The sequence below is a fragment of the Anser brachyrhynchus genome (assembly GCF_964034855.1).
Source record: "Anser brachyrhynchus genome assembly, chromosome: W".
Classification (NCBI taxonomy): Eukaryota; Metazoa; Chordata; class Aves; order Anseriformes; family Anatidae; genus Anser; species Anser brachyrhynchus.
This window is the reverse complement of record NC_137704.1, coordinates 25,743,135-25,755,314: the sequence shown is the minus strand read 5'-3', so window position 1 is coordinate 25,755,314 and position 12,180 is coordinate 25,743,135. Positions and strand designations below refer to the sequence as shown.

At 42.4% G+C, this 12,180-nt stretch overlaps 1 protein-coding gene across 5 annotated transcripts in view; it reads right to left on the bottom strand.

Moving 5' to 3' along the window:
• DCC (DCC netrin 1 receptor) overlaps positions 1–12,180 on the bottom strand; it is a 374,240-nt gene that overhangs the window by 171,454 nt on the left and 190,606 nt on the right. For all 5 annotated transcript variants that reach the window (XM_080571841.1, XM_080571842.1, XM_080571843.1 and 2 more), the window contains 2 exons: positions 4,011–4,165; positions 2,062–2,182 (listed from right to left, as the gene is read on the bottom strand). In XM_080571841.1, coding sequence (XP_080427967.1) covers positions 2,062–2,182; positions 4,011–4,165 — 276 coding nt within the window. The remainder of the gene's footprint in view (positions 1–2,061; positions 2,183–4,010; positions 4,166–12,180) is intronic.

Below are 12,180 nucleotides of genomic sequence, written 5' to 3'. Positions count from 1 at the left end.
TCAGGTCCTACAGTTAATGGTGGTCACAACGGTGGATGTCAACCTACACATCTGCATAATAACGATGGTATGAGCTGATTATATCCTTTCACCTGCATTAAACTTCCAATATCCTCCAACATAACATATGTAATACGTTTAGCTCTCAGCATGGTCCAAATTATTTGCAATTAATAAAAGCAATAACTATCTGTAATTTTATGAATCATCAAAAAACAGCAACTATTTTACCCTGATGTAAATTTGGGGCATAAATCACTGTTAGGCTTTACTTGACCCTGGCTTTCAGAAAACGCAAACTCTGATAACTCTACGCCTTCATTTATGCCCTTTCCACGGAAATGGCTCCCCAAAGGGATGCTAGTTATTAATGATCACAGTGAAACTTCGCCAGCTTCCCATAAAAACCCACAGCACCAAGACTAGGTGCTGCCGGGTCATCGCCAGCCCCCTCCGGAGCCCCCGCTGAGCACCCACCTGAGCAAAGCAGAAATATTCCCCCCAGCCCCACCACTTCATCTGCATTTGTAGCTGGCTCCTGCACCAGCTGTGCTTGCCGGCCCCCCCCCGCCCTTCATCTCCGAGGAATTGGAGTGGCATTGTTTGAAGATCTGATTAAACGGCCAGGAAAAAGTAATCCATCACTTAAAAAGGGAAACGGAGACAGTTTGCAATGGCGTCCTGGAGCTCTTTAGGATTTGCTCTTCATTTTCTTCTATTTTAATCCAATGCCCGATGTAATAAACACAAACACAGCGTATAAAATTTCCTGACAGCACTTCACTTGCGATGACAAGGTGGGAGCAGCGCTGAGTTACCCAGTTTTGCTTTGGTTGATCCTAAGGCCAGATTAAACCTCCCTACGGTAGCAGATAGCCCGTTTCCTTCAAATGTTCGTGCATGCAAATGTAATTCAAGTGCATGAGCTGAATGCCAGATTCAGCTTGAAAGAAACCAAAGAAAATAAAAAGCAAAGGCAAAACAACCCTGCATCTCCCCACGGCGAGATCTGAAGGGGAACAGGTTGGTTTTGAACAGGATGATGCCTCGCTGATCCCTGCTGTCCTTCCTCAATATCACACAGGCATTTTTTCCGCCCGTGAAATCTAGTTTCTAAGTGCTTTCTCATTTTCACCTTTGTCCCTAAGGAAAGATAACCTCATCAGCACCTCTGGTGACTGCACAGAGACGAGGGAAACACTCATCTGGCAGGATCCCACAAGGGCAGGGCTCTCCCACCAAGCTACATCACTCCATGACTGCAAAGATTCTGCTCTTCCCAGTCCAAATCAGGGAACGAACGATGCTTCTGCGCGTTCCCTCGCCCTCAGCTTCCCGGCATCGTCTATGAGAAGCAGCAAGTGCATCCTGCAGCCCGGCGCAGGTCATTAATCATTTACAACCCAGAAACTTTGAAAGGCTTTTAGCCACGTTTTACTTGGCATCTGGTTTAAGATGAAGACATCTTTCTGTTGGCTTAAGAAAACCGTACTGCAGTAAACCCAAACACCTATGCTCCTGTATAATGCAGTCCCTACAACCAAAGTACTGTTAATTCCAGAGCAACAGAGCAATATTTGTCCTTCTAGCATACAGACACAAACCTTACCAAACCTCTCAGTGGTTGGCTGCTCTTGGTATCCCACTGCCAAAATGTTTTTTCTTCCTTTCCTCAAGACAAAACGTTCTACAGAAGCTTAACACAACTAGATATATAATCCCTTAATGCTTATGGACTGTTTTATTCCACCACCTCACCCATTTATGACCATCTTCTCCTATTTCGGGAGGACAAAGCTCCCCTACAGACTGTGAGGCATCGCCGTTGGCTCTTTGTGCAGGTTTAGTTGGCCTCCAGAGTCAGTTCTAGGACAAGGCCAGAATCTGTAATTGCCTCAGTGAACAAAATGTCTCAAAGTATCTGAGAGCTTGGACACACTTTTTAACTACAGCCAGCCAGCTGGATAAGTAAGAGGGAATAAAGAATAGTAGCTGCTCGCTTGGGATTTTTATGTTAATAGCATTAATTACATCTGCAATTTTGTGTCCTTTGCATCTTACCAGGCTCTGGGATGATTAGCTGTGCACTGGCCTGTGCGTTTCCAGCTTCATTTTCAGCTACACACTGATAAAATCCTTCATCTGACTTTACCAAGCCCAGAATCCGCAAGTTGCTGCCACCCTAGAGAAATATGGAAAATGGAAAAAAAAAAAAAAGGAAGAGAATTAATTAGAAAAACACCATCCAACGTGAACGAGGATTACAAAACCTTTACAGAACAGCTATTTTGTGAAACAAAGGCACTGTGTATGCAATCTCAGCCCCAGCTCGCGTAGTCATCTAAGGACAAGGTCTGTAACAACGAGCATCTTCATCAGAAATCTCTCGACACTTGATATCTTTGCATTTTGTTTGAGGGAAGGTGCCTACGGCCCTGAGGTTGAATTCGCTTTGTTGCAATGTCCATCCAACACCTTTCTCAAGACTTATGCTCCAAATTACAGCCAACCACTTGGTTAGTGCTCTGAATTTTCTCTTGGCCCTTAGCTGCAGGGAAGATTTAGAAGAACTTTCAACTTCTGTGTCTTTGAACAAATGCTGTTCTGAAGGTCGAACCCTCCTGATGGCTTGAGGCCTGGAGATCCTCAAGAAAAGGTCACTATGCGCTTACTCCACTTGAGAGAGATTTAGCTTTTAACTTCTGTTAGCACAAGCAGAAACCAATTATGTTGGGTTAAAAAAAAAAAAAGTGAGGGGTGTGCTCTGGCTGAAATGTGCCTTCTATTAACAACAATTTAAAAGTGAGAGAGTTTTCATCCACCACATAACCATGACAGCAATAGAGCTTTCCTTTCCTTGGAAGCTTAATGCTTCTGGCTGCTTTCTAATGAGCAATGATGTATAATTTTAAAAAAAAATAAATTGAACTTACTACTGTGTATGGCAGAATATATCTATCCTGTATGAAAACCACATTGAAACCTTTTTTGATTGGTAATTAAAAGATGTTATTTGTTACAAGGTGAAAAATTAGCACTCAACCAAGCCCTGAACAGGTCACATCTCACGGCCTGTGGACATCTTCACAGTCATTGAGATTTTTTTGGGCTCTTTTCCCAATGTCTCAGCTCACTTACAAGTGGCAGTGCTTTGAGGAGATCAATGCTTTCGGAAAAACTCAGCATAAACTAAGCTTATGTAACAGTTGTATTTAACCTAAAAGGGGCTGGAGTTCTGCATGGGGATGTTACTTTGGGTAGAATGTGCAGCAATTCTCTTTTAAAAATCATAATTATATCAAACAACCTTTCTCATTATTAACCCCTTTTGATTTATATAAAATCAACGTAAGAAATAATTCCTCTCATCCCCCAAACCGTCAGTTAGACAAAACATTTCCTGAAACAGATCTGAAACTATTGCAGGGAGACTCATCAGGTGAAAATTACCATGAAAAGCATCTTTTGCTCACGTAGCTCTATGGAGCACCAGCAACATGTTCTCTAATCCTCGTTCCAGCACCTTGAAATTTTAAAGATCTTTACTTTAAGGGAGAAACTAAGATTTGTCTTTATCAATGAACCTTTGCACTTGACCATAGCCCTCGTTGGTCATTCCTAACCATCCTGTGAGTCTGACTTCCTTGGAGAAGAGATCTGGTATTTCAATTCCAAGGCCAATAGTTAGTAAGTGAAGTCATTTAGCACGTGGCAACCAACGTTATTAACAATAATTTAGACTGGGATCAGAAACTGTTACATCTCTGCCAAAAGAAGCGTATAAATCTCCTTAAATCTGGGAGACGACATCAATGAACTTGCTATAACACATCTCACTGCAATGTTCCTTATTCGCACTAGGAGGCACAAGAAATGTTGTTTTCTTCGGGAAAGCTTCCAAGTTTGTGAAGGCAATGATCGGGTCAGGTATCAGAACACATTTCACAACTTAATAAAAAATATCAACCATTCATATAGTGATTGAAAAAATAAAACAAACAGATAATTACCACTATCTGAAAATAGTCGCTAGGAATGACCACTTCTCCATTCTTGATCCACTCCACCGTAGGGACGGGCTTGCCAGACACGGCGCATTCAAACTCGATGTCCATGCTCTCGTAGGCGTAAAGATTCGCAGGGCGAACTAAAAACCATGGTGGAACTACAAAAAGAGGGGGGAAAAAAATCAAAGCGGCAATGAGTAAATATAAGTAAAGGTTTAGCAAGTAAATAACTTCAATAAGCCTGAAAAATATCAGAAGTAGGTAGAAACACATCTGTAATTCAAATTATTCTCTTCAACCTTTAACAAGCAAATACTAGGGAAAACGTTTATTCCAGAGAGAGCACTTAATAGTTGCTTTTAATATTCATTTCTAGTTTTTTGTTTGCTTTTTGGCCGAAAGAAAAAATTTGAACTCCACTTCAGGAAACACGCAAGTCGTTTTCCAACGCGTACAACACAAAGTAAAATTTTATACAAGTAACTTGATAGCAAGAAACTAAATAAATAAAAATAATATACAAAATTCTATAAAAAGTGAGAAGGAGGGTAACAAAATCCCATTCATTTCAAAGGATTGGATGCCAACTGCAAACTTAGCAAGGACCTATAAGTCAACATACGGCAAGGTACATACAGATATAAGACGAGTCCATTGACAAGTGACACAGAATTAGAAGCATTTAGAGACATTTTCATCTAAACCAGGACTTCTGACCGAGTTTATAGAAGATGAAGAGATAATCAATAACCAGGAAATCCGTCCCCAGTGATGGAAGAAGAAAAAAAGAGTTATCTTTGCTGAGAAGGAATACTTATTAAGCTAGCAATTATCTGTTGCCTTGCATTACTATAATGTATTCACAGCTTTCCAGTATGCTATATGATACGCTAATTTCATTTCGTCATTATTGTAGTATTAGCATGATAGAAATTAGCAACTGGAGCAAAACCACTAATAACGTCACATTCCTGGTGAGCCCACTCCCCTCGCATCCAACGGAAAAGCACCCACCAAAAGCCAGCAGCCCATGGGCATTCCCACCAGCTTTTTCAGGGGGACGACGGTCTCTGTTTTGAATATCCATAGTCCCCAGGAAGCCGGAAAGGATTAATTTCCAAGTACCATCCACGACTTATCATTTCAGACAGAAAATCCAATTGTATTTTCTTGAGCCATCACTCCTGCTGTCTGATTATAATATTTATAAAGCCGTAATATTAAAACCCCCCTCTAAATTAAAAGGAGGTGAAGATTATAAAATCAATTGCTCAGAAGCTAAGAAATGTTACAGGCGAGGCTGCCCTTGCATCCCTAATTCGGACACCAGGTTTGTAAGGATTTCAGCACACTCCTCAATTAAACCACCAAATTCTGCAGCTTCCCTGGGCGCTCAAGGAGGAGCACGTTCACCGAAAGAGCATTTTAGGATCTGATTTCCAGCTTCCTATTTTAGTACGTGGATTCGTGCTTTCTAGTCTTCGAACTCTTCTGTGCAAACAAAACGATGAGTTTCCAGTAGGGTTTCCTTTGGTTCCTTATTTCTGCACGATCCACGTGCTTCCTTGATCTCGTAGGGCTCCGCCAGCTTCACAAACTGGGAGAAGAAATCCAAGGTACAGGTTAAAGGACACAAGTACTCCCCCCAGTTTTTCTGGACCAGTTAGGTATGGCTTAGAGCAGTCTCCATTGAGACTAACGTCTTCCAGTTGTCCACCAGACCTTAAAGTCTCATGGGGCAAGAAGAGCATGAGTCAAGCCAACCACCTGCAACAGGAAAAGCATCGTGCAAGTGACCAAAGCGTTATCTTGTAGGAATACTACGCAGATGTGCTCTTCACAGCTGCATTTAACAACCTTAGCCACAAAACTCTGCCTGCAATCACTTATTTGCCCTTATTGGCATTACAGTTTCCAGCTTGGGTAATAAATGAAAGCAGAGTCCTTGAGGTGCCATCTCTTTAATCTTACGCTCCTGACGAACCCTTGGAGGGCTCGCCAAACTTGCGTGCACAATGAGGTAGGAGTATTTTGGAGAAAATTTGATTATTTTATTTAAAAACTGTATATAATGCATAAAAACTAGATCAAAATAAGACTGCAAGACTACTATGTCAGCTATTTCTTAATTTTTAGCAATTGCTTCTGCTTTAGAGCTAAGTTACCTACACAAATAAGCATGAGCCTTGGGCCCCTCAGCATCACTCCCCTGCCAAATCTTCCCTGGTCCCCTTTCAGATCAGCCTTATTTTCCATGCACGTAACGCTTTTGGATACCTAGAAGCTCCCAATCCGGTTCGGATCAACTCCAGTGTGCACAAATTAAATCTGATGAGCTGTCCTGATTAACTTAGCTGCCTAATTTCCTACTGAAGAGGCTCCCACAGAGGCGTGTTCAGATCAGGAAGGCTTTGCCTGCTTTTAGGGGGGGCACGACAGGTTCCAGACCACACAGCTACAGGAGCATGCAGGAAATTCTGCGGGTTTTTCAAAAAAAAAAAAAAAAAAAAAGCATCGCTGATAGGGAAACACCAGTAATGAGGATGACGATTGAGGTTTTCTTTTTAAATAACATCAGATACACTAGAGACATACAAAAAGACACAGTGGCAGAGTTGAGAATAATCAGCACTGAATAGCATGGTTCAAGGAAAAGCAAACAAGCTGTTTGTGTAACAAAGAGTTGAATTAAAAATTAAGCAGCAATCAAATTCACATGTTCATTTTTAGCTTCTTTACACCAGTATATTTTATTCAATAAGCTCACACCAAACCCCCCGCTATCTACGCAGTTTATAAACCCCGCAATTTTTCAGAGCTCTGACAAAACCATAAACTACTCAATCTTCATTAGAATGGTTTATTGCCATGTCACCAGAAGCCTGTAATTAATTTAGAGGCTTGTAATTCACAGATTCCTGCCAGTTATTCTTTCTGACGCACACGTTCACGGACCCTGACCCGAAGGCTTTCCCTCCCTCCACCAGCACGGGGTCACTGCTGCTCCCCTCCCCATTTCCCTCTATTTTTTAAAAAATTGCTGGCATTTTTCTAGACTGCTGGAATCACACACGCTTGCCTTCAAGGCGATGAATTTCCTGCAGGACTCAGGCTGGCAAGGAAGGTGTTCAGACACCCGGGTTATCCCTCTGACAGCCACATCACTTAAAGCAAGGAGAGGAGAGCAGCTTTCCGGGCAGTAAATACATTCCCGGAGACAGATTTGGCAACCAGGGCACGCGAGCAAAGGAGTTAAGAGTGTATACGTCGAAGGGATTGTCACCCCCTGCGAGGAGAGGATGCCAGGAGTGTCTTGGGCAGTTAAGAGGATCAGCATGGTTCACATCTGCATCCGTGTGCACCCCACAAGCTGTGCACCCGCTCACCTTGCCCATCTCTGGCTTGCTACTGGCTTCCTCAAGGGTTTACGTTCAGTATACGCATCTGTGCGGCGAGTTCCACGCAGAACAAACGTATTTAACGATCTGTGTGTTCACAAACCTTTTACGCAGCGGGGTAGATGTATTATTTTCAAAGGACACCATCACGGTTTGCAGGTAGACGCCACACATAAGGACACCATAACACGCCAAAGCAGACAGATGTAACACATTCAGGCTCCTGGTATATATACGTATGCATACATATAAAATGCCAAGCACTATAAATACACATTCTATAAATATTTTATAGATCAATAAACGTCAAGCGCTGCCATATTTGCTCTGTTCTTTTTCTCCGTGCTGAATATTTCAAAGGCACAGCATACGAGAAGGAGGTTGGCGAGCTGGGCTGTAAAGGAAATGAAAATACTTGCTTGTTTCTCATGTTCCTTCTAATTATATTATGGCAATATAAAAGCAACTTGAAGAAACCGTAGGCATTTTTTCCCACCAGAAATCTTACAAGGTTTTACCGAAGTTATATATATTTTTTAGAAGGTTTCTCTGAATTGGTGGAAAGCGCGAGTTCAGCGAGATTTCAACAGCCTTGCGCTACGGTATCCTTATATCGTCCTTTGCCCCGTTGTGAGTGAAAGCCTTAAAACCTATCCTCAGACAAAAATAATTTAAAATGAAAACTCAGAAGGCTCCATTTTTATACCTTATCAGAATGAAAACGCTTCTCTAAGCGCTCATTTTCATTATTTCATGTCAACCCAGCCATATAAAAATGCCCCGGTCTCAGACTGAGGATATTTTATGCTATGTGCTGTACCAAAAAAGGGAAGTAAAAACAACCCAAAAGGTTAACACAGACATATATACAAGATGTCCACGAGATTTGGGGTTTTAATAGAACACCAGGGGACCCCGACAGCTCCGGGGGGGCTCCGAGGGAATCCTGCGATGCTGCAGAAAGCTGTTGTGGGTTCTGGGGTCTCGAGCCTTGCTTCAAACAAATGGGATTTCCCCTCCCAAGAGCACAACAGGCTGCATTTATTACAAAGAATGTCAAAGACTGGTCGTAATGAGCCTGTAGCAGAGACGTGGGGACTAATCGAGCCCTTGCCAGCAGGAACAGCTAGCGTGGAGTGTTGGGTGTTGGGATGACCTCCCCATTTCTAGAAATACCTTTTGCGAGATGACAGCTGATCTTGCGACAAGAGGAAGCAATTTTAACTCAGAAATGTCAGCATTCTCTAATGCGAAGTGTCTTCCCTTTGCATGTTTGAATAAGGAATGTGTTCCTGCTGACCCAAGAAAGATAACTGCTGTCAGCAAGTGCCCAACCCTGTCAGCAGGCAGAACGGGAAGACTTTCAACTGCGTGTACTTAAAGGGTGCCTTTGTCATCTCCTATATCCCAATCCTTTGAAAAGGGCCCTCGTATTTTTCACTGCTAGCTTGCACAAGCCATGGGTTTAAAATAAAGTCACGTTAAGTGAACAATTAAGTGAACAGGCCAGGTTGTGCCTGTCCTAAGATCCAACTCCAAGCCAACGCAGTTCCTCCAGCTCTACAAACATCAGGAGAATCTGGTTTTTGGATAAATTCGTACACAGACCTACATGTGCCTTCACTGCTCTACTATTTGTGGTAATTCAGGGAGCTGTATCATTTCAACAGGTTACGAAAAAGGTCCTGTGAACGCTGTTACAATATACAAGAGCTCTTTGGAAAGAGTACGAGGCAATAAATAAATACCCAATAATGTGTCTTCAAAAACTAGATTAAAATTCTCATCTTCTTATTTCTCGCCACAGCTCGGTACCCTTGTCTGACTCTATACTCTACACCTGACGTTCAGGAAGGCAATATGATATCAATACATCTCCCCTCAGACCAGCCTTGAAGAAATAAAAGAAAAATGACGCTGTTATTCCATGTAAAACTTCATTCTTCACCTAAATAAAGGTATTGCTTGTCTTCTTTAATGATTTAGATTGTCTTCATGCTTCTTTAGCTCTCCACGTGAAGGTCAGCTTCTATCGTTACTACAAAAAAAAGAATCACAAGAGCGGCAGTTCGTGGTTCCCGAGAGAAGAAGAATTGAGCCACCAAAAATTCAAGCGATACATCACCGTGGTCAGGGTGCATGAAAGAGGTGGAGAAGGTGTGCAGACAACTCGTGCAGCTCCATCAGGGCTTTGTAGCCAAACCGCTCTCTCCTCTGCCTTCTATTACACGATGACGTGCATCTCCCTTGGTACTGAGTCTGCTAGATACTGGAGGGCAGAAAACAGCTGCAATTTTTCTTTCTGAGCAGAGAACCATCAGTTTTAGCCAAGTAAAAAGCTGCTTATCTGCTGTACTCTATGAAAAATAATAATTTAATGACGAGATTTTGATTTTTATTGCCTACCTTACTGAATGCTCTTCTATTAATGAGCGCACTGATGAGACACTTAGAGAAAAACACCGTTTCAGTTTTATAAATACTTAATATATATAAATACACCAGAAACCACACTTACTATATTATAAATACACCAGAAAACACAGTGAAAAGCAAAGCTTAGCATTGCTCCCAAAGGCAGAAATCCTCCTGTAACGCTACAATGACCTGCGCTACACTTGAAGGTAAAATTCTCGATCTTATCTAAATAAACACAGTGACTCCCTCATCGATTTGTAGGAGCCAGCCCCTCACCCCAGCACAGGGGAAAAGGCGACACTGCATATATGAGGAAAATACGGTGTTGTCTCCACGTCGGTTCAAATTTTGTTTTGTTGCCCAAACTTCTCCCCGCTTGTAAAGAAGTTAGGCGTGGAGAGAGGATTCTTCCCCCGTAAAACATCGTTTTGTATATGACGACCGAGTGAAAAACCACAAAAACGAACCAAAGCATCCTTGTCCCTTGTGATAGGTACAGATGTGGACCCATTCCCCAACGGGCATGCCCAGCTGGAGGCCACAGAAGCAGGATGCGAATAAACGTGGCTTTTACGTGACGTGCCGATAACGCACAGCCCGCGATGAGAAAACTAAGGTCACAGATATCTGTCACTTTCTAAATACCTAAAGATTTTATTTTATTGCTGCCTTTATGACTTACGGTGCAGGCAACAGCTATTGACCACGTACCATCTGCCCCGGGAACAAACGAGCATTTCATAATTGCGTATTGGGTCAAACTTTATCTTCGGATGCATTAACGTTATTTCTGTCAACTCCTGTAAACCAGGAGCACATGCAGCACACAGGAGGCTAAGAGCTAACACAACCCTGACAATTTGCTAGATTTTTGGGAAACAACATGAAAAAATCTGAAAAAATACAGGAATAGCTGAATTATCTCCACAATTTATTTATTTCTGGGTATTTTGTCTGTTTGCCTAAGGGTAGCCCAAATGGGCGTTAGATTAATGGGAAAACTAAACTCTGAAAAATGTTTTTTTTTTTTCTCTTTGCCTTTATAGAAAGGGAAGGATACAATGGCTCTGAATTAATTCAAGATAACTACTTAAACTATTAATTCAACGTAACTGAGCACCAACCTGTCTCATCATAAAAAAAAACAAACATCTCAAGACCTCACCACCAACTTTCCTCTTCTTTATCTGTACAAGAGGCAAAATTTCAACTCGTATAACCCGGTAATAAGACGTGCTTGTGGTTAGACAGGAAGATAAGTGCTGGCCTTGGCTGCAGGACTGCGGCTCTCCAGTTCCCTGTGGTGTGTTGAGGACCAGCGAACGCTCTTTTCCGGAGCTCTTTGCTGAGATTCGGGCTGACACCAGCACGCACCACGCTTCCAGGCTCGGTAATTGCAACGATAATGCATTTCATTTTGGGATCTCAAAGCAATTTGTAGGCATTAAATAATTCACAAGCATTTTACAGATAGATACACACACACACGGAGTAAATGACTCGCTCAAGGTCATGTAAAGTATCAGTGACAGATAATTAAAAGCCAGCGTAATTAATAGATGTCCCTGGGAGATTTGTGCATATCTAAGACTCCCTCCCCTCCGTAGGCGGCACCGACAGCCACCTCTCTGCATACGGATTTCCCAGGTTCACTTTGGGACTTTCTGTGCCCCAAAGTACAAGAGAGACCTGGACTTACTGCAAGGAGCCCAGCAAAGGGCCACGAAAACAGTGAGCGTGAGAAGAAGAAATAAAACTACAACACCCTGGGAGATGCTCTCACCTTTAGGTGCTCACAGGAGGTGCCTTCAAAACTTCTGGCTGACGCAGTGTTTCAATTCATCAGCACGTTTTCCCAATAAAACCCGCAAGAATTGAAGTTATACAATAAGTAGAGGTCACTGGATTCACTAAGCAACTCAGTCAAGTCCACACACAGGCAGAACATAGACCTGTGCCTGTCCAGCCTCATTGTCACATCCCAAAACCACGCGAAAAAAAAACACTCTCAACATTGAGCACCTCTTCCACACTTGGAAGTGTTAAAAAAAAAAATAATCAAAGAAATAAAAAGAAAGAAGTCTGGCAGCCCCTCTTTGTTTTCCTCTCTTCTTGGTCTCCTAACCACTTTCTCTTATAAAGAAATAACCTCAACTGATCACACATCGATACCCTTTACCCAAGCAAGTTTAAGGAACATTTACAGGACAACCCCAAGTGTACATAAAGCTGCTTACCCACTCCAATCCCACACTGCCTTGTTTGCCCAACAGCCTCTGAAATTTCTGGGGGGCAGCTGTTTGGCTGGAAAAAGTCCAGTATTAAAGAACGGCAACCCTTCGTCACGCTACAAGAAG